Source organism: Pyrgilauda ruficollis, unplaced genomic scaffold, assembly GCF_017590135.1.
Source record: "Pyrgilauda ruficollis isolate IOZ18807 unplaced genomic scaffold, ASM1759013v1 scaffold74, whole genome shotgun sequence".
NCBI lineage: Eukaryota > Metazoa > Chordata > Aves > Passeriformes > Passeridae > Pyrgilauda > Pyrgilauda ruficollis.
The window spans coordinates 3,559,107-3,582,977 of record NW_024529266.1 but is presented as its reverse complement, the minus strand read 5'-3'; the positions used below and the strand labels follow the sequence as shown (position 1 = coordinate 3,582,977).

The window sequence follows — 23,871 nt, the reverse complement described above, 5'->3', positions numbered from 1 at the left end:
GAATATTATGTTTGCATCACACTTTTTGGATCTCATCTATAAAAACAATCATCCAAGACTGTTTCACTGTACTGTAACACAACTTTCTTATCTGTCTTATCTTTCGTATATGCCATCCAGATTTCATAGTCTCTCCTTTTGTATCAGCACCCTGTTCCGAATTTTGAGCCTATTCATATGTGCGAAACATCTGTTTGAGATGAGTTTGCCTTCTAAACCTGAGACTCATCTTTCAATAATAAAAGAAATTTTAAAAACAGAGGTTTCAGAGGCTACATACATCTTTACTGATGGACAATCCTGAATTTTTATTTTCCATTAGCAGAACTGTAGAGCCTTCTATGATTTATTTCCTCAACATCCTGTCCTAGAGCTGTCCTGTCACATCTGCTACTTCTGTGATCCACTGTGGAAAACCTAAACTGATGTATCACTCCACATACTCCCTTTTACCACAGATTCAAACAGTCTTACTGCAGCTTTAAAGTACACACAGATCAGAAAAAACTGATCTCAGAATTAGCACTAAAACCAAATTTTCTGAAACTTCACACTGCAGCAGTGTCCAGTGCATTCTGGATTCTAGAAATGTGGACATTTTTCTCTACTCAAAGTAAGAATTGAAACTGAGAGTTTATATACAAAAATAGTAATCAACAAGCACTAAAAACGTTAGATAGGGGAAACCTATGTGTTTAACCGAAGTTAACTCATTCAGACCTGAGATCCCTCCAAGTTGAATGTCTGTGCATTGTGACACAGCAGCATGACATCTTTTTCCAAATCCCCAAGACTCCGATATTTATGGTTGCGAATTCTTTCCTGTTGCATTTGTTGAGGAAATGAAGACAAGTATTGATGGGCAGTGGTGCAGAAAGAAGAACAGCAGAGAGGAAACTGAATTAATATGTGATTCAACAGACGAAAAGCTTTCTCTTAAAAAATTTTACCTAAGCATCAAGATAAGTATCTGTTTAAAACACAGAATGTCATTAACCATGTTGTTAGCATATTATTCAAAAAATGTATCAAGGTAAAAGACCAAAAATTAAGCAATTTCTTTGTGAACTGTAAGGGTTAAAAGCAAGAGAAATTGAGCTCTTTTGGTAAAAGAAGTTCCGGTTTTATCTTTCTAGCAAAGAAACCCAGTAACTGTAATACACGTAAAAGATACAGAATTATGACATCACCAAAACTGCAACATGCCACCTAGACCCCATCTACCCAACTCTGGATCTGACCTGGCTCTTCCAAGGTATGAGGCTAGGGTCTAGAAGGGGAAGCCGTAGAGGAGCCAGCTGAGATAACTTGGTCTATTCAGCCTGGAGACGAGGAGGCTTAGGGGAGACCTCATTGCGGCCTACAACTTCCTTATGAGAGCAAGTGCAGGGGCAGGCACTTATCTCTTCTCTGTGTTGACCAATGATAAGACCTGAGGCAATGGTCTGAAGTTGTGCCAGGGAATCTTTAGGTTGGATATTAGGAAAAGGTTCTTCACCCAGAGTGTGGCTGGGCACTGGTAGAGGCTCCCCAGGGAAGTGGTTACAGCACCGAACCTCACTGAGTTCCAAAAGTATTTGGACAATGCTCTCTCACACATGGTGTGATTCCTGGGGTGTCCTGTGCAGGGCCCAGAGCTAGATGTGATGATGTGTCCATCCCATCTAACTCAGGATATTTATGGTGCTATGATTTTAAATGTAGGGATAGGCATATTCCCCTAGAACTATGAAATCTTTGTCAACAGTGTGTTTTTACCAAATCAGTTGACAGATTCACAATTAGGTCTTTGCAAAGGCATTGAGATATCATCCATGTCTCACTACTGAAGTTTGATTTGACCTTGAAATTACAGTGATACACTGCAATATACAACAAACAAATTTGCTAAAAAATTGTGTGACAATGTTTAAAATCTAATCCACCAATAAAGGTGGCATGAAATACTAATATTGTTATTTTAAAAACAACTTCATACTCACACTTTTGTAAAACAAAAACAAATGGAGGAACTGCACTTCCAAAATTCCTCCATTCTTTACCTTTATCTTTTTGAAGTCTACTGGTTTCCTGATCAATTCATAATACTCCGGTAGCTCTTTCCTAGATGGGAGCTGAATGAAGACTTCACTTAGCTGCCGTCCTGAACTGTTGAGAAAAACAAAGCCATACAGAAAGGAATTATTACATCTTTCTCACAAAACACACACATACACACTATCTAATAATAAGAAAAGAATTAAAATAATGGAATAAAATCATGGTTTTTCTTTCAAAGAATTAGAAACTGAACCCTGATTTTTAAACTTGGTACAGATCATTAACTTACAATTTGAAATCTGGAACTGCTGTCCTAACATATTATTAATATGTCATTGACATCTAACATCACTAGAAGAATATGCAGAACAGGCTTTATGAAAGAAGAATCAGGATTTGCATCTGAATTCCACAGTCTATTGCTGAGTACACTCTTATTGTTTCCTTGTTCAGTAATTTTTAGCAACTCTCCCTTCTGTCACTCTTTAAGTCTGCCTTCTTCCTGATCACTATATAGTTAGTCTTGTAATTCCTCATTACAGCGAACCATACTGATTTCCATTATACTATATGCTAATTACTATTACACTAATTCAATGTTAAAACCAAAAAAATGAGTAACTTCTATTAATGACTGTTGGGTTTCTGGGAAGACCATTCCAACTATATTGAAAATCACTACTGCCATTTGTACTTCTTCATTCATTTGAAATAAATTGACAGGTTTTCTATAAAACTTTTATACTATTGGAACATTGCCTAAAACTTAGAGGCATCCATACTTCCCATTGTTCATCCTCTTTTAATAGCTATTATAATACTTTGGTATTGAGGATCTTTTTTCAATCTTCTTATTTGCCATTTTCCAAATAATACATGGCTGCAAGTCACTTTGAGAGAAAATGTGCTGATGACACTTATGGGTTTAGTTGGTTTTGTGTTGTTTTTGGTTGGGTTTTTTCCCCCATGTGTATGTAATTTTCATAGAGTACCAGAAAAAAACAGTCCTGCAAAGAACTGCACATAGCATTCACAAGCATTTCCCAGTTCACATTCACATGCTTCCTTCTCTCCCAGCTACTCCAGAAAGGCCCTGTTTTCTCAGCTGAATTTTCAGATAGTATCTCAGGAACATCAAACTCCACAGGAGTTGGGCAAGAAGGCTAACAAGTACTGGCTTCCCCCTAGGCTTTCTCTTGCAACCACCCTTCAGAGTGGTGTAGGATCTTATCAGACATTAAACTAAAACTGAACTGAAGGTTAACTGAAGCAATTCTGCAATGCAAAATAAGGATGATAAAAAGCATAAAGCTGGCAGCACCTCTCCCCTTTTTGGGAGTAATGAATGCTTACTACACAGTATGCGTTTCTTAATGCCTAAGGTAACATCAAAATTTGAGAAGGTACTATTTTACTTATGGACCTGATAGATTAATGAACAAGAAGGAATAAACATATTTTCCTCACTTCCTAACTATCTGGTGCTCACCTAATCCACAAATTTTTGTTGTTCTCAGTTTGGTCCTGAGACAATGCTGCTCCTTCCATCACAGAGGACAATAATGTAAATACTCTAGTTGCAGACTGCTAATCAGCACTGTTCTACCAAAATTTTGACACCAACAGGCAGCTAGACTATTTTTTCATTCAACACAGACCTAGAAACCAAAAGCCTCTGTCTCGTCCTGTACAGTTGTGTCAGACACGTGGCAGCGGCAGCAGCAGCAGCAGCCCTTGCCTGTTCAGCAGTAGCTGCCAAGCTGCCTCCTGGGTGTCAGCAAGATTCTGGCACACACCTGAGTGTGCTCCTGGGTGTGGCTGCTGCAGGTGAGGGAAGGCAGTGGGCGTAGGGCGCATCCCTGTCCCAAGAGAGGACAGTGAAGTCTATGTACTCCTTCTGTACAACTTACAGCTGTTGGGATAGATACCTACAGAGCCCACTGGCAGCTCAGCAGCAGGTACCAGCAACTTCACCCAAAAGATCTAATTTATTTGGGAAGAACCCTGTTACTGAAACAAAAGCATACAATGGCCAGGTAACTAACAGCCAAGTCTTACTTATTTCTCTCCTACCAGCAAATAGCTGTGAAATTCTGGCCACTGCACCTACCATCTCCTTTGGTATGGACTCACATGCTCATTATTTTTATACTTCCCCTGTCCAAGTGTTTATAGAATGAATTTAAAGGCACCAGCCTTGTTCTTGACCTGTGTGTCTGTGTCATACAAACATGACAGAACCTGTCTTCATCACAGACTACCCTCTCACAGTGAAACTGGAAGCAATACAAGGAAAAGCAACGCATTATATATACTTTCTACACAACTGACTAAATTAACGTCTGTTTCTGTTCATTTGAAAATTGGGGACTGCATTTTTATTTTTATTTTTTTTTTTTTTTTTTTTTTGGTTCATAGAGGGAAGTGTTGAGCTATAACAGCTGTAACTGAGATCAGTGGAATTTCTTCTGGTCATATACAACACTATGAAAACTAGCAACTGGATCTCTGGTGCCCAAACGGTATCTTAAAATTTAAGTTTCTATTCCCCGTTTACAAAATGAGTATAAAATACTGTGAAAGAAGTACTATATCTGCAAAACATTCAGACTCCTTAGAAGCATCATACAGAAGCCTAGGGAGAATTCAGCTATTCCTAATTGATCAGTGCCTACCTCACACAAGCAAGGCACTGATCGTGAGGAAAGCGAAACAGAACAAAGCAGTATCCTGTTGCACCATTACACAGCACACTGTAACTTACCTGCCTGCACCTTGGTACAGTATGAATGCGGATTAGCTATACAGAAGGACTATCACTGCTGTGTTTTATTTCAGCAGCCTTAACAGAAATTCATATTTGAGTAGAATTACTGAACCACTAATGTTGGGTTTCTTCAACTGTGCTTCAGAGTCTAATACTGAAACACAATTACTTCAGTAAAAATGAAACAGCCACTAATAAACTAATTCTGATCAAATTTTAGAACATGTGGAGCCTATGTGTCCTACTGAAATAGTTTCTGATGATTATAGCTTTTAATCTCATGGCTGTATTATTTTCTCTTTTTACATCCACATTCTCTTACACACCCACCCTTATATGGTATTTCATATTAAAAATACAATTCATAAATTATTAAACGGCTATATTCTATTTTCCAAGTGCAAAACCAGCCAACTATGATTTGTTCACACATTCTATTAAACTAAGAATACTAAGAATGCCATAGAAAACCCTCAGGCTTTTGTTTCATATAATTAATTGCTGAACATCACTTATGGGCATGAAAGAAAAAGCATTAAGGGCATGACAGAAGACTACAGCCTGATTTTGTCTACTCAGATCAGTAACAGCTTATTCTATTCTATCATTTTTATAGAACCCACTCTCACAAAGAAGTACTATCTTGCACTCCCATTGTATATGTGCATCCATACTATAAACAAATGGGATCTTTTCTAAGAATCTCAAATTGCTGTGTTGTGGATACAGAGGCGAAAATTAGCAATTATTAATGCAACTCTAATTTTAATCCTTTTGCTCACTTATGTAATTAGAAAATAATAACCACAACAACTACCACATAAGAATCATGTGCAGTAAAAAAAAAAAAAAATATTAAAAAAAATCACTTATGGTTGCCTAGCAACTAGCAGGCTACGTGCTGAAAGGAAGAAGGACCAGAATAAATTAAAAGATCTGACTGTGAAAGAACTGTGACAGTTCATTGCTACTGCATCAGCTCAACATGCCAGTCCCATGTGCTCACATTAAAAACACTTGCATACTGCACAAGTTAGAACAGCATTAAGAAATAATGCTTATTTAGAAAACGTTTTTGCTTAGAAAAATATTTGTGTGCAATGTTTTCAATTTTCTCTCATTTCTGTCAAATTGCTTATAAGGTACATACAAGCATTTAATTCCACCCTTTTAGTCAGTATCATACTTGGTGAAATGAAATGCAGGAACAAATATGTATGAGGTTCCTTTTTCTATTTGTGTTCCTGGCAGTATTTGGCCAGAAACAAGCTGCCACATACCTGTTAGAAGTATACTACTACCAACACTCTTTCTCCTTTGGCATTAAAAGGAGAGATAACTATAAAGCTGAAACTGCAATATGTTCTCGGATTTCTGGTAAATTTCAAACTTCTAACAGATAATGAAATTCAATTTATAGTGGGTAGAATGAAGAGTCCTCATGCTTGCCCAAGTCAGAGCACTCACAAACAGAACCATGGCTTGAAAACTACAACTTTAAATCAAATGCAACACACAAAGATGCTATTCAAAAGAAAAGTGTGGAGAAGGAGAATTACAAGAGCTGACACAGCGACTTCCAACAGTAACCCAGCTATGTAGGTACATGATTAATTTTCATTAGTGTTTAAGGTGCCTTTCTGGAACTGACTACAGTAGTACATGGTAAACCTGTCCCTCATTGAAATGGAAGTGGGTAAAAATAGTTAACTATGTAGCTCCTGGGTTTGACACATGGCTATGCACTCCATAACTTGAGCTTGGATATAAGTAAAAATTATTTACTTTGTTTGTTTGAATACCCAAGAGTACCAGTTGGCATGATTATTTACTAGTTAGATCAGTAATGGCTGTGTTACTCTCCATTTTAAAACAGTCAAAAATTGGCAACTTAAGAAAACAGCTAAAAAGACTATGAACAAAATCCGTTTCATGCACAGACAAAATACCCTCTCCTCGAGCAAATGCTGAACACCAAACAGGAGTAGTCTCTTGCCAAGCAGGCAAAAGGCACAAAACCTCCACACTTCAATTTTTTTCTATCCTTGTTTGAATGTGGTCAACAGCTACCTGATGCCAGGAAGAGATTTTGTGAAGTTAATTGCTACACATGCAAGTCCTTACTTTTAATCTAAGACTAGATCAGATGGCAGGTAGGGGACAAATTAAATCACTATAAGGAACAGAGCAATCAGCATCCTGGGACTCCTGAATTCAGCTGTTGCTATTTACGCAATGTTAATACAACTAGTGGTAGTATCAAATTGGTACCCAGGAAGCATTAAATTCTGATGTTAGGCAGAAGAAAACAGTGGGTTTGTAAGATAGTTGAAGGATTGCAAGGTATCAATGACAGAATCATAGAATTATTTATGCTGGAGTCCAACCATTAACCCAGCACCCAGTCTACCACTAAGTGCCACATCCTCACACCTTCTCAACACCTTGAGGATAATAATTCTACTTTTCTGGGCAGCCTGGTCCAATGACTGAGCACTGTTTCAATGAAGTTTTTCCCAATATCCAGTTGAAATCTGCCCTAGGGAAACTTGAGGCCATTTCCTTGTTCTGTAACTTCCTACTATGGAGAAGAGGCTGAAACTCTTTCAGGCAGCAGTTGTAGAAAGCAGTAACATGTTCCCTAGGCCTCCTTTTCTCCAGGCTAAAACCCCCCAACTTCCTCAGCTGCTCCTCACTGGACTCGTGCTCCAGACTCTTCACCAGCTTTGTTGTCCTTCTCTGGAAACACTCCAGCACTTCAGTATCCTTCTAGAAGTGAGGGGCCCAAAATACAGGATTTTAGGTGTGGTCTCACTAATGCCAACTACAGAGGGACAAGCATTTCCCTCATCCTGCCAGGATGAAGTATCATTAATTTTTTTTTTTTTTTATTTATTTAATTAGAAAAAGAAAGCTACACTTACAGCTTGTCTTCCTCCAAAATGAACCATAAAGAGTTAAGCCATGACAAGAGAAAAAATATAGTTTAGGAGACTAAGCCTGCATGTGTATGATGCAGATCAGCAGCTGAGGCTCAAATGAGGCATAAAATTTCCTTATTCTGAAAGAAAAGCTATCAGCAGTGTTGTGGTGCACCAAACTGTCCATTCTTTCAAAAGGTTACAGCATTTTAAGTGGACATATAAACTACTTTTTGTGTGCCAAACTGATTTGGTGGTGCCAAGCAATAGGTTGAGAGGGAACATGCAGATAGCGATGCACAGAAACGTTTCACCTCAGAGGAAGAACTGTTTTACTGTGTGGGTGACCATGCACTGGAACAGAGGGCCCAGAGACTGTGGAGTTTCTCTCACTGGAGACATTCAAGAAATGTCTGGAGCAACCCAGTGTCATGTGCCCTGGGACGACCCTGTGTGAGCAGGGAGGCTGGACCAGATGACCAGCTGTAGTCCCACCCAAACTGATCCATTCTGTGGTTCTTCAATTTAGTGTTGTGAAAAACATAACATACATAACATATGATTACACGATATTAATTTCTATGGTCATTTCCAATTTTAGAGGGAAAGAAAGACAAATTAAAAGCAGGGGAACTGGAAAAACATGTGACAATAATGTTGGACTGATGCACTGCAACTTGCTCTCTTCTAAACAGATGTTTCACAATGCAAGATTAGAACAAGGTACAAGGGTGTAATGGCACTTAAATCTCAGTTTAAGAAGTAATAGCAACAAAATCTCAGATTAATATGTATTGCAAATGGAGTCTGCAAAGATGATGCTTTATTGGGGAAAATCAGGATCAATGTAACTGAAAACAGGTTTCCAAGTCCCTGAATCTAGGGTCTTGGTATTGTAAATAATCATACAGAACTTTTAAAAAAATCAACGAACAAAGGCCAGATCTATCTAGTTATTTCTGTCTCACCATTCCATATGGAAAGATTACAGAACTCTTAATTAGTAACTTATATGAATTAAAAAATGCTTCCAGTCATATAACCTTGTGACCACCATCTTATATTTTTATGTATTTCTACACTTCCTGTGTTTATGCTTCCCTTCTTTCCCAAGTGAATTTACTGAGAACAACCATCTTCCCCTCTCAAGACTGGATAAACACACAAAGTTATTTCCTCTTTTAAAGCTCTCCCATGCTACTTATCACTGAAGTAATTATTTACACTTTTCTTGGTGTAAACTAATCTTCTTGAATCGAAAAGCATTCAGGTACCATATTTTAACAGTATCACATATAATGACATACACCCAAAATGAATATTTCCATATCCACATAGGCAACAGCATCACAATAACGCTCCTGTTTTCTTATGTCTGGACAATACTGATGGATCACAGCTGGTTTTGGTCAATAATTTCTCTGCCCAGGTAATTCTTCTTCTGTCAGTTCCGCCTGAACTGATGCTTGAATCAGAATAAATGTTTCTTATTTTTGGTCTCTGAGCACCATATAATGCACTCTGAGATACTGTACTTCATGCCATTTCTTTTACTCCAGACCTAACTGTGTCCAGTCTGCTGTGATTAACACACCACTACTGATGTTCTAATTATGGCCAGGACATTCCTCATTTTTAGTACATACCATAAATATATTATGGTCTATGCCAACATCAATTCTCCAAGAACTCCTTTCCAGTTTATCAGTAACTTTTTTTACAGTGCCTTCAGCTAGGTATTTTTCCTTATTTTCACTGAGGTTAATGAGCTTTCTCATTGTATCGTCTTTCTTTCATACTAGCTTGTAACAGTACCCTAAAAATGCTTTAGCAAAACCATAGAATCATAGAATGGTTTGAGTCAGAAAAGACCTTTCAACGTTTCTCTTGTGGGTGAGCAGAGACATCTTCCACTAGATCAGATGCCTAGAAGTCAGAGGATTCTGACCATCTTTTCTGTCCTACTTTTGCTTCATTACAGATCTATTCTCCATTTTAAACAAGTATAGATGAAACCTACAATAATTCAGCTTTGCCTATTATGCCAAAGCAGTGTAGAAGAGTAAAAATGGATATGAATATGTAGCACCACTACATGTTTTATGGTTTGATACTAAAAGCTGAGCAATGAGACCACAGGTGCAGTTTAAAAAGGTAGCAGTAATTTCAATAGTAATTTCTACTTAATGATTTGGAGCATGTACCCCACAGTTCTTCAGACTGAGGTATCAGCTATCTGTTTCCAGTTTAACAAGATAAATATGAAGATAAAATAAAGAAATGCCTATCAACATGAAGAAAATCTTGAAGCACATCACTCAATACCAGAATTCAATGCAACAGAGACTGCATAAATCAAGTACGGTCAAAGACCTCAACAACTCTCACACCACAGGCATTGAAGCAGTCCAAGCTGAACATTCTCACTGTCTTCCATCTTTGTCCTTTTTCCTCCTTTTTAACTATTTTCTTCATTATACAGGACACATCCTAGGTACTGTAATGTCAGGAAACTAATGCTGGCTGTCAGGCAAGTCAAATCTCACAGCAGTTTTTTCTCCTTCAGTGTGTCTCTAGCTCTCTAGAAATATCCAGAAAATCAGGTTTTACTTGTAAATTGCTCTCTAAGAACTATTAAACTTATTACCAATGGAATGTTTCATTAAAATCAACATCACATTGGGATTCACAATGGGAATAAAAGGAAATTGGAGGATTGCTAAATTGTACTTCATAGAAGAGAAAAATCTAAATTAAATGGTTGAAATTGCACTGAGGACATGGCAGGAAGAGAAAACTGACCTCAATGCGGACTTCCATTTTCTTGCATGGAGTTCATTATATGAGGTCTACAAGTACTGGGATAATGACCTCTCCATTCCCTTTTTTGAGAATCATATGCTGCAGTTATCCACACTGAAAATTTAGCTAAAATATTTCTAATATGTCTGTTTAAACTAGTTTTGATCTTCACATTTAAGCTCTAGGCAGTTAGGAAAGCACTTGGAGAATCCTTCCCTGCATCAACATAAGACAGTGTCACCACAGAAAAGTAGTCAACTAGAATTTCAGATTTTTGTGAGCACCATGGATTTCACTTTTTTTTTTTTTTTTTTTTTTTTAAGCTTTAGTAAGACCAGAAATGTGGTTCTGTATTTAAAAGCAGCTCTTCTCAAAAGCACGGGAAAATGTGAGATAAAGCATGGAGAGACTTAATAGCTTAGTAACACATTCTTTTCACTTTTTTTCGTGCTGCCCTTTAAACCGCACAAAACTTACTAAAGATTGTAGAATTGGCTTTGACGAAGTAACTCAGCCCTAAGTAAGTCACTAAGATTTTGGATGGGTATCACCTGACCACCTTTTGGGATACAATCAGTTCTCCATAGTTCAGATGAGCCCTCTGGACTTACCGTAAAGAAAGATGAACATCTTTTAGCACTGATTTAAACTGAAGACAAAGATGATTTCAAGCATTCAAATACTAAATGCATGAAAACCCATTTTTTTCCCCAGATGAAACTCCTGGCCTACTTTTCTTCCAATTAACCTGTCCCTCAATACTTGCCCCAATTGCCTTCACACTCACAAAAGCCCAGAGCTGAACAAACACTGAACCCTCAACAAAACTGAAGGGTTCCACTGCCTAAACCCCACTTAATTCTACAGCTGCAAAACCTGAAAATATTAATTGAACTCCAGAGCAAGTTAACCCCAAATATTTTAAGATTTTAAAGTTCCCTGCTGCCTAAATTTATAATTCTATTTCTTCATAGTATTGGGCGGTTTGATGCTGTCTCACAAAAAAATCAGAATGCAGAAACTTGGAACTCCTCCTTATAACTTACAGCACTGAAGAGCTCAGTTTAAGATGTATTTTTAATTCCTTACAGAATAGAGGTCCATACACTTTTTCAACTGGAAGCAATTCTGTCTTGCATAAATGTGGGCTCCAGGGAGAGGAAACAGTATGCCATGTCACTACACAATAGCTCAGCTGTTAACTTTTTTTTAACTTAAATCACATAGGAACTTCCTGGGGCACAAACATCAGGTAAAAGTCTTTAACCCCCCCAGAAGCCATCAGTTACTATCAGTAGCTATCCCCTACTGAAGGCTAGTGGAAGCAACTGTACTTGCTATTTTAAAAGTGAGAAGTAGATATGCTGATCAGAAGTGCTTGGTGCTTCAAAAGAAGGTTCAAGGCCAAGGATCTAAAATGCACAGATGTTTTCTTCCAGTCAGGACTGAAATATCTAAATTAAACACTTCTCCCTTCTCAGCAATTCTGTTAATTGAGAGTCACAGCAAGCTAAATACATTGAGATTGTAGTCAGCTTCTTGCTCATCATGTTTGCTGCAATGAATGCTGTTGCAATACAATAAAATACTTTTTGATGTACTATACAAAGAGCTCACAGATCACAGAATAGCTCATTTTAACACTTATGCCCAAAAAACGCACAGATGACAGCAGTGTGTGCTTTACCGAGTACCACCCAAACTACCCTTGAGCTAGAAGAGATGCAGACCTAGAACAGTAGCTGCAAAAAAGGGCAGAGTGAAATTGCCATTTAAAGTCAGCGACTGGAAGTTGTTTACAGACAAAATATACATTCCTACACCTAGGTGCAGGTCACTTAATGCAAATACTTCTTGACTTTCTCTCAATGCATTTAGTATTAACTTAGTTTATAACAGGTGCTATATGATCTAACTAATTCAATGTACAGCAAAGAAGGGATAAGCACACAAGAAGGCTTTACTGATTTTTGGCAAATACAAACTGAGTTTAAATACAACTTTTGCAATCAAGTCTGATTCAAAGACATTATGAACTAATTCTCAATTCCTTGCTCATGAAGCACAGGTGATTTGCAGTTTGAAAATCTGCAAAACTGAAGTCTTCAGATGACATTTCAGATTAGAAAGAGTCATTTTTCCCTGAAGTCTAACTACTTAGTACATTTTTATGCTGAAAATGGGAATTTCTTGACAAACAGGCTCCCATCTCTGATGTTTCAGTGTTTCTGTATTTTTTCTTTTGGCAGCTCTAATGCTCATGATATGAGCCCTACACATTTTGGGCAGTCTTTCAGTCTTTCATTGTGAGACCCATGTAAACTTGAATTAATAAATCTGTAGTCATGTCTTTGAAAAGATTAATTTCAACACATGCTCACTAAATTGAAGGAAAATCCTGCTCAAGCTGAATGTTCTTAAGTACACACCTTGAGCAGAATGACTTCATTCCTAAGCAGGAGGTCTACACTTACTTTCTTCTTGCTTTTTAAAACTGTGTTTCAACAACTTTTTATCAGACAGGCGTTAAAAAACTCTACAAAGCGTGAGACTTTCAGGATCAGGCCCTAAGAGGAACTACTCTTCAGAAAAGCAGTTGTCAACATATCTTTCTAAAGACTGAAAAAAATGAAGCTGTTATAAAATGCAGGGAGTGGTATCAGCAGGGAGGGAAAGACCACATTTGATAGAGACAGACTGTCTCCAAGCTCACCTGTCCTTGTAGTTTATCACAGTATCAATGATGGCATTCATTTGTTTTGTCAGTTTGGGTGGATTGGGCGACAACTTCTCTGCAGGAGGTCTGCCTCTTCTTTTCTTTGCTTTCTCTCCATCCTCCTTCCCGGAGTCCTTATCCACGTTTCTTCGCCTCTTTCGCTTTTTAAGCCGGACTTCCTCTTCCATTTCTTCCAAATTGCCGTCTTCAATTGCCTGACAACCATGGATTCAAAAAGCATGGTTTTTAAACAAAAGAGATATTGCAATGGGAAATAGCAAACTATATTTAAAAACAACAATAAAAACCCTCTGCAATTCCACAGGATGCAGATAATTCAACCCCAAATGTTTAAACTGTTTATTTATAAACAAGAGTACAAGAAACTGACCTATCAGCAATCCAAGAGACACCAAACATTAACTTTTCCTAAGGATCCTACTATCATCTAAACATGTTGTTTTATCTGTACCTTTAATTCTGCATCAAATCACATTTCACACATATTGGCCTGGGGTATTGTCTCAGTAAATGTACAGAAAACATTCATTTTTTCACATCAGGGTGAGTTCTGGGTTACACAGTTCCATTCGAAACAGACTTTGATACCACATGTTTTCAAACAGGACAGTCTAAATTGTGCTCAGCTCCCAAAGCCCGTTCACACACAGTTCTTTGTACATACGCATAAAAGAGAGATACTTTATGTAGTAACAACTCTTCTTCCAAGCCTTTTAAGCAACTTTTAAATCACCTAAGTGTTAAAATCATCTCAAAATGTATAATTTTCTTCTAGAATAGGAACCCTGAGGTAGGCAGAAGCACTGATAGTACAGTGGTTTGTTTTAAACAGGACTCATAACATGGGATGCAAAAAACCCATCCCAAAAACTAAACCATACACACAGTCACAGACAATTAACACTAATTTCTATTGTTTGAGTTACCTGGATGTATGCTTTTAACCAGACCCAGCAGCTCTACACAGAGGGATAAAAAAATTGCTACAAAAAACCGAACCAGGAATAAAGGGAATCTGTTCACACACACTATTAGATCCACGTCATAAAGCAAGAAGCTGAACTTTTCGTGATTTGAGAACGCCAGCAAAAGAAAAGAAATAAAAATATCAGATCATAAGAGAACTGAAATTAAAAATGACAAATAAATAAAATTAAAAATCTTAAAACTAAGGGTCTCTGATTAATGCCTTCTCAGAACATAACTGATGTTGATATTTGTCGCTTTTGCTTCTCAATATTGCCTTGAGTACATGCAAATGCTAATCAATCCTTTCTTGTAGCTGAAAGAGCTCTAATCCTAAGGCAATTACCTTCATTTCTCCACAGCACCAAACATGGCTAATATTTATGATCATGTGAGCATAACAATCAATATAAAAAAGTGATTATAGCCTAGACATAATTTTCCTCAATTGTGTACAATGTCTCTTCAAAAACGTTTTGTGAACAAAACCTGATGCACAACACAAAATAACCTGGCATGTTTAAAAAAACAGTGGGATTTTGAAATCTGTTTCCTATGCATCCTCCGATGTGCAAATCCACAGACAAACACAAAAGCAGAATCCTGTGAGACAGCGTGAAACTAGGCCTTAATAATCAAAAGACAATTTACATCATGCTTCCACAGCATTCAGATATTCACTATGAAGGAGGCTCGAGATCTGATGAGTTAGGAAGAAAGAAGAAGGGGAAAAAAAAATCTGCACACAAATTCATTAATATTCATCTGGCTAAAGCAGGACACGCGCTATAAACCACTGAGGCTAATGAAGATTAAGAAAAGGAAATTTCTCTGCATATCTTGGAAGCTAGAAAAGCTAACAATAAATACAGCATGCAAGGCTGTCAACAGTTAATGTCACTGCTCTCCTCAAGCACTCAGTTGTACACTGAAATACGAAGAACACCGACTTTTGATGTGTTACACACCTACACATGCCTGTGATGTAGTTCTACTGAATCTTCAAGACGGCAATGAAAAAGGATATTTACCTTACCACTATCAGCAGGCCGGCTATCGGAAATCACAGTTAGTGGGGATAAAATTAACAAGCCAGCAAAGCAGCGAGCTGCTAGTCTCTTCATCAGCTGATCAGGAAAAAAAAGAGAGCTGGGGAAAGGCTATGTTTTCATATACAAGTAATTTTATTTTACTGAAAATTTAATACTGAAAGGATTGTGGATACTGAAATCTGCTGTTTCATTCTACCTACTACAAGGCCTGAAGCCTTCCTCCTTCAGCTGGTTTTAATATTGACAACTACTTATCATATTTCTCCCCTTATTATTCTAAGCATTCAAATTAGATTTTTAGCTGAGTCTTGTTATTATTTTAGTAATAATAGCACAATTAGACAATTTCATATATGATTTTAAAGCTGAAATTGCTTGTATGCATTTTAAAGATGCTTTTATTACAGAAAATGTATTCCTACTGCCCCACAGAGAACAGATCAAGTTTCGTTACTGAAACTGATACAATAACCTATTCTGATTTAAAAGACATTAAAAAAAATAAAACCAAATCAAGTAATCATTCTGTTAACTTTGCTAACTTTTTCTGTTAACATTCTTCAGTCCTTCAGAAAACTTCTCTTAACTACAATATATTTATATTTTTGCTCATTTAACATATTTTATCTCACCAATAAGAAATCACAGTGGTCCTATCATCACAGAATCATCACTTTAGAATTCTGCATAAAATTTTTCCGTAGAGTAAGCAGTATTTTGGGAAATAAATATGAACGAAAAGACAGAAGTGAAGAGCTGGGATTTTAAAAAATATTACATATAGTAACGTAGTAAAGACAAATGATAAAAATAAAACCCAAGCAAACTAACATATACTTTTGCACTCTTAAAATTAGTAACTAGCAGGTAGCAAAGGAACTCTTAGCAAATTACAAATCTATCATCAAACGCTAAACTTTCTATTTAACCAGCAATATATCAATCCATTACTATATTAAGTTTTCAAAATTTCTATGCATCAATGTAAACTCAGACAGCTGTAAGACCTTAGTGACCCCACTCGAAAACCATTCTGGCAATCCAAGCAGTACAAAAATGTTGCTATTGTAACTCTTAACATTTGTTCTCAAGAGACAAATGTGTATTTTGTACATAAACAATGACATTTAAAATTAAACCTATATGCTTTATTCTGTCTCAAAAGATGGCTTAAAACTGTATTATATGAATCAATTATCAGCAGATAGGTTAATGCTCTGTGCATATATCTACATATGATATGATATGATCCAAGCATGTGGGTATTAACAGCAACGTATTTATTAAGCTAATTCATCTGACTGATCCCTGTTAGAAAAGCTTACTATTCCAGGCCCTAAGTGCCACACTGAAGAAAATGCCCTTCCAAACCTTTACCAGTACAATTATGATACAAATCTCAGGCACAGATCTCCAGTTTCTGACAGATGACGGGCTGTATAAGAGTGCAAAATAAAACAGATATTCTCCCATGTTCAAATGTCTCTGGATTAGTGAAGGAACAGCAAGGGAGTCAAGGAAAATAGTACACTAAGAAAAATTTAACACTTTCCTTCCATTAAGGAAACCGGACAAAACAGTACCAAAAGAAGTCTGTACACCTCATTTTTTTCAAAGACAGCTGTAAAAATTTACGTCAAATTTTTCAAGTTGCCAGGCATCTCATGAAAAGGCAAATATGCCAGTGAAATATGAGGACCCTGTGTTAAGTTCTGTACTGACAAAATGTTCCTGCTTTTCTGACTCATATTGCTGTAACCTAGTCCATGTACACAAACCAATTTCATTTCTAAAGAGTCAAGAGCACACTTATCATGGATTAAAGAAATCAAACTATCTTGCTCCAAAAAGAAGCTTCCACCTCCCAAGATGAAATATATATTTTTCAGGAGGCAAGCAGAAGTTACTTCTGAGACACTCTGTCTACCTCCGCTTGCAATTAGATTTTCACCTTTCCTAAAGAAGAGTTGTTTTGAGGCGGAAGTATTATTAGGGAACATTGTTACAACATTGATACATGAGCACCAAACAGAAACAAAGTAAGGATAAAATGCAAACTATTTCTTTTCTCCATTTGAAAGACAGGATACTACACATGTATTCTTCTGCCAGTTATGATACAGCACTGTGACTCAACATCTTTTCAATTCAGAATTACAGCTACAAATAAGGATTTAGTACTAACAGCTCAGTTTTGTTTCATGATGGTGTTCTCCAAGTCAATAGCTGTGCAGGCCTTACACAACTAATATGTTTTAAAGTAATTTTACAGGAAGTGTGGTTGCAGAGTGAATCAGTGGAGGTGCTCATCATAAAATCAGCTTCGGTGTCTAAGGCCTGTCTCATTTACATGGTAAAACACTGCAGTACATTATTATTTTTCCTCTAACTGGAGATAACTAGACAACTAGAAAACTGAGACATAGTAAAAGCTATCCGTACTACTTATAGTCTAAACACTGGACACAAAGAGCAGAAATGGCAAAGAGCCATATATAGTAAGTCTGCTTGAAGCTGTTCAGATGAAACAGGACACGAGCACAGGACATGCAAACTCTTCCTGTGTCCCTCTCCAATTTTATCTTAATGAGATGAACTTTCAGAGAACTTACCACATCCCTTAACATCAATGCCCACCCTATGCCTCTCAAACTTGCAAAGTTGAAAGAGAGCGATTCTAACTAACATTATCAAGTGAAGAGTACCCTAGCATGCTAATGAAACTCAGTATTTCAAGAGAAAGCACTTAAACATAGGCAAACAGAAAAAAACCACACCATCTTACCAACTCCCTGAACACAAATACTAACCCAATCATACAAAATCTCCAAAAGAATGAGCTTTTTTGGGAACAACAAATAACAGGGCATTTTACTGACTACTGGCCAAAAGGCACTAAGGTTAAGGGTTGTTAAGCACTTACAACCAAAAAAACATGTCAGCAGTGCAGTAATGAACAGCAGATGACTGCTTTGCAAAATGAAGTTCACATTTACCACATTAGAATAGAAGAAAGGTAGAAAAGAACCCTAGGGACAGCTAACAGTAAACACCAAAACCCCCAAAAAGACATCTACTTAGTCTTAAAAACTTCTCTCTTCAACATGATCCTTCTTGGAATATTGTACTGATATTCCAAGAGAGTTCTCCTGGTTTTTTTTTTTTTTTGTTTGTTTGTTTTGTTTTGTGGTGGTTTTGTTGTTGTTGGTTTTTTTTCGTGTTTTTTTTTGGTTTTTTTTTTTTTTTGTCTTGCTCTGTTTGAAATCCTACCACTCTTTATTTTACATTTGTTCTCAGATTAAATCTGGTAACCAATGAAGACTTCAACTTTTCACACTGCAGTTCACATTCTTAAATAGATCTCTTCAAAATCCACTTCTCTTGCTTATTTTTTTACCAATAACATTCCTGACATCTGGGACTGCTTCTAATTTTCACATTAGACTTGTTTCCTCACTCTGTATGGCAAGTTTTCTTACATCATAATTGTATCTTGCTATGCAACAACACAGAGGTCAGTATACTAGATAAAGACTGAGGAAAAATGCCTTTAACACTTGACAATTAAAGGGCTTAAGATATTCTATCAACAGTGCAATCAATAAACACCTGAAAATAATTTTAAAGGTTGATGAAGAGTTATTTTAATTCAATTTCCTCTCCTTGCTGGGTATTACTGCACAATAGATTCACCAGTCTAGTTTTTCTGAGACTAAACTGAAACAGAATATAGATCAGAATCTGTCAAAAGGCAAAGAATTTGTGATTACATACAGTTTTAACTTGCTTTCATCAAAGTATTGTTTTTCTAAAAACTCAAAATGCAATTATTGCAAAAACATATCAACTTGTAATACACTGTCTTCTCAAACAGGCTGAAATTCCACCAAATATGGTAAATGAGTTATTCAGCCATATGTTCATCAAGCGAGAGTCTGTGTCGTCACATCACGGAAACTAGCATCTTTTTAAGGAGTGGGAGAAAACAGGCTGTTTTCTGTTTTGCATTTGAAAATTATTAATAGTTGTCCAATTATTTCCACTGAAACTCCATCTGCCTATATTTAATAAGACACTAAGGAAAACAATAATGTAAATTATAGGTTTTTCCTATATTTTGATTCAAAGACTAATGACAAATGCTCTGACATAACCATGCAAAAATATGAGTTATCTTTAAAGAGAAATGGCCTCAACCAAAGCAACAAAGCATAATATTAAAAAAAAAGGTAAGGACTTAAAATATTAATATGATCAAAGCTTTTATCATCAGTGGGTTTTTTTTGGGTCTGAGAAAATTTGTTCAGGTGAAATATCCTAATATTTAACCTTGATATAAGATATCTTAATGCTGAAGCTTCATCTTTAATATAATTATTAAGTAAAGCCTCATGCAGAGCCAACACTGACAAGCTCTCTAAGTTATGACTAAACCCATTGACAAGCACATAAAATTTTCTTGTTCAAAAATGAGATCTTGTTAAAAAGAAAAAAAAAAAAAAAATCTGTAATTAGTCTCATTCGTCCCTCCCCCAAAAGGCAAACAGTGATTTTAAATGGAACTCCTCAAGCTGATTTTGCACCAACGAGATTTTCAAAAACTTTAGAGACAGAGAAATTGAAGAGCACAATTAACTACTCATGATATCAGGACACCACTGCTTGTCTGCTCAGTGAGCACCAAGGAAGTGCTCCATTAGAGGGAAGGAACTGAGTTATAGAAAGAAACAACTGTATCATGCTGACTATAAAGATACTTTGCTCAACCAATCAGAGCACTGAGAAAATTCACTGCGTCAAGACCCTGAATGTGAAACTACCCAAAAATCATCACTATTCTGTGGTCTACATTTACTTAGCCACACTCTGAGAAGATCTACACATCTGTAATTGTCTTCTACAGTTTTCAAAATGTCTAGCTAAGAAGACATAATTCTAAAAACCTCTTGACCAAGCCAACATCACCTAGGAGCAACAGAAAGATGGGAGAGGAATCTAAAATAATTCTATGCCAGAAGCTATTGATATCATCCTCCTTACTCTTTATCACTGAACTGTTTTGTTGCGGTTTTTTGTTTGTGCTTCCCAAACCCTCTTCCCATCATTTTGGAAAGCTAGATAACCTGCTGAAGAATTCTTGTCACTTACAGTAATAGTAATAAACCTGCTTCTTAACACAGGGGAAGAAGCTCTCTCCTTCATGACTGAAGGAAAATTTATAATGGACTTGTGAAATATCACACAGGAAAATTTCCAGATGATACTCAAACATATTCCAAAAGGGATCTTACAATAGCACTACTCAAGTACAAGGTATCCTGAGTATTTCGGATTACCTTCATATAATTCAGAACCTTAGAACATATTGGTAACTCAAAGACTAAATATTGTTAACAGACTGCTACCGGAAATAGTTGCAGGTATCTTTGGAAGTATGACTGGAAGTAAAATTGAGAGACTGAATGAATATAATTAACTTAAGAAAGACACTGGAAGACTGTAATGAAAATACTGCAGGCATGTTTCCCAGCTTTGGATTCACAAGCAATCCATCTTGAAGTAAAATCTAAGCCATGACAGAGATGCCTAATTTTTTCCCCTTTATTTTGCTCACTAAGTCAGAGACGCAGATGCTTGTTGCATAGACAAGATTCTGGAGCATTTAGTGACTGGTGTTACTCAGTGAGGAAGTGAAAATAGGGAAGGTTTCCCCCTTTTTAAATTTTTATCAGTCTTATTAAGAATTCCGATTCAGGAAAGCCTACTACAGGAGTGTAGAGGACTCTATACTGACAAAGGCATTGTGAGATAATTGGTACTAGAGTTATGCTTTTTCTTGAACAAGTAGATTATCTTCCCTACACAAGGGGCAAGGAAAGTTAATCGTGTAAGAAAATCACCTTTTCAGATTGGCATCAGGAGAAAGTGGGTGCCAGGGGGTGGTGGTGGTGATTAATTTTCCCATTTTCTCCTAAATTCCTTTAAGATAATAAGCTTGGGATTTAGTCAGCACTAAATATGTTTCTGTCCAAGAACAGATGTTCTTTATTTCCCTGGCATCTCCAAAGTTTAAAAGGAAAATAGTATCAAGGTTGTAATAGCTTAGCTTTTACTGAGGGCTTTGCTTCCAAAACTTCCTCCCTTTTTTTGGTCTACAATAAATCTTTTACTGAAGGGATTTATTGCCCTGTTGTTCTTCTGAGGTAATTTTTAAATTTCATTTTTAATGATTTGCTAAAATAGTTCACTAATTAGTTTAGAATTCATGAACAGAGTTTAATTTAGTAGCATTTCTGTTAATACCTACATTCCATTCAGGCTCACAGACAGATGTCAGAGAACAGGAGGAAACATGCTGCAATGAAGTTATGGAAATACTCATCAATAATAACCACATCCAAAACCAAGAAAAAAGAGGAATTCAGCAATCCAAGGACTTACCATCTCCCACTAAGGTGAAGACATTTGTTTTGCAAGCGAGATCATGCATACAAAACCAATCAGAAACACACTTATAACTGACTACTAATAAACAAATAGTTATTCAGGATGGCTTCTTTTCCAGGTTCTGAGGCAAGTATTTACAGCTGTGTTTTATCTCACATTTTGCACAATACTGTTACTATTTCAGGTTTCTGGTAATTCTAAGCAATGTTAATTTGTCTTTTTTTCCCTTGACATTTACCTTTTCATAAACATGACATTCATTGGTTGCGGTGAAAGTAGGAAATCTTTACTTCATAATGTCACCTACTGGCAGACTAGCAGTGTGGATGATGTTTTGCAGTTCATAATGCTAACAATTAAAGATATACTTCTTCTGTTTGATTTTATTCCTTATGAAAAAGATTTTTAAAATTCAATTTGAGAATGGGAATTAATGGATTTTTAAAAATTATTTTTGAAAAAAAAAAAAAAAAGCCAGGTGTTTAGCCCTTCCTCATTCAAAAAAAATCTGTCTCCTTTATCTTCTAAGACCCTACTAATTAAATTAGAAAAATACCTGGTATAAAGACAAGGTTTATACCCTCATCAGACCAGCTCTTTGCAAATAAACTTAAGTCTTGGCTCTTTCCAGGACATTTGTTTCCAATGAACATTGCAAATATTTGCAGCAACAGGCATCTGGTCTATGGTAAAGATAAAACTGACAATTCTAAGCACTGGAAAAATGTAAGAAGCCATTACAAACTCTTGCTCTGCAACAGCAGGACACCATATCTTAGCACAGTGTCTCCTATGACGAACAGGATGCCTTTTCTTCCATTATGGAAACAACACAGATGAGGACTAAAACATAAAGGGATAATTAGCAGATTTCCAGCATGAAATCACTGATTTTGAGAAAAGTCAGTCACTGTTACAATAAGTGAACTATTTATCTCTCACATAAACAGATATTCAGCGGTGCCTTCTAAACTTCTCAGAAAACCAGTAAAAGTTCTCTCTCTTTTTAGAAACAGTAGAAGTTCCCTCTCTTTTTGATTAACAGACCAATAAACTAACACAAGGCTTCTAATTTAAAGATGAGCATAAATTTTCTGTGCCCTGAAACCCATAGCTCCTAATGATTTAGCATGAGAAACCTATTGTACAATGCTTAAACTGGCATTTTTAAGCATGTTGAAGTAAACTCAGCTACTGCGAACAGTCATACAATCAAATATTTTCTTTCATATGCTCTTCTTCTCTCTTATATTTAAGTATGTTCACATATTCTCAAGCAGTAATCTTTTATTCCAAGTTTAAAATGTGGAACATAAGTAAATGGGAGCAAAATTGAGAAAAACTCAAAACAAAAAAGATAAAATATCATGCAAATAATAAGGGAAAAAAAGTAACAGCTTTCAGAAACCATTATAGCTTAATTATTTTTCCGTGGATGTTCACAGATCTCTTGTATCTACTTACTCAGAGAAAACAGCTTAAGGATTTTTGCAATAACATGGGAAATTTGGTTTGAACATCTATCATTATTAATGTAAGTACACTGAGACAATTAAGAATGGAAAACATACAGTGTTAAGAGAGCATGATATGACAAAAACATATGGCAAGAGGTTAGAATACTCACTTCCTGTGCCAAAAGAGGAAAATATTTGTTTATACAAATAGAGTATTTAAATAATAATAGAGTATTTAAATAATAAATACTAGGAAGTAACCCTTTATGACAATTCCAGTATAGTTTTTTAATAAGTTAGAAGAATTTGGAGGAAGACTGTATGGAATGAAACTAAGTCAAATTTTGGAAAACTTGCTGAAAAAAGCTAAATTATATGTATCTTTTCTGTAGTTTATACCAAAGCAGTATGTTGTGATGCTACATTTGAGCACTGATGCAGTGAGTTTCATGTCTTCAGGATACTTCTGAAGGTGCAGTTATATGCCAGGACTTCAAGTAGAGCCTGACCCTTTAATATGCGTATTACCGTCAAGAAGTTAAAATCTAATATGACCAGTATCTGTCTAGAAGGCTTCTTTGTTCTTCTGGGATAATTTGCATTGCAAATCACAGTCTGATGAGCACAAACTATTACCTACAAACGATACAAAGAATTATTAAAAAGCCAATGACTTAACAGC

At 36.4% G+C, this 23,871-nt stretch overlaps 1 protein-coding gene across 6 annotated transcripts in view; it reads right to left on the bottom strand.

The window, feature by feature from the left end:
• The window catches only part of SMARCA2 (SWI/SNF related, matrix associated, actin dependent regulator of chromatin, subfamily a, member 2), a 116,890-nt gene that overhangs the window by 6,054 nt on the left and 86,965 nt on the right, over positions 1-23,871 (bottom strand). For 5 of the 6 annotated variants that reach the window (XM_041486086.1, XM_041486091.1, XM_041486089.1 and 2 more), the window contains 3 exons: positions 13,244-13,461; positions 2,043-2,148; positions 721-822 (listed from right to left, as the gene is read on the bottom strand). In XM_041486086.1, coding sequence (XP_041342020.1) covers positions 721-822; positions 2,043-2,148; positions 13,244-13,461 — 426 coding nt within the window. The remainder of the gene's footprint in view (positions 1-720; positions 823-2,042; positions 2,149-13,243; positions 13,462-23,871) is intronic. The other variant, XM_041486090.1, reaches the window with a different exon arrangement.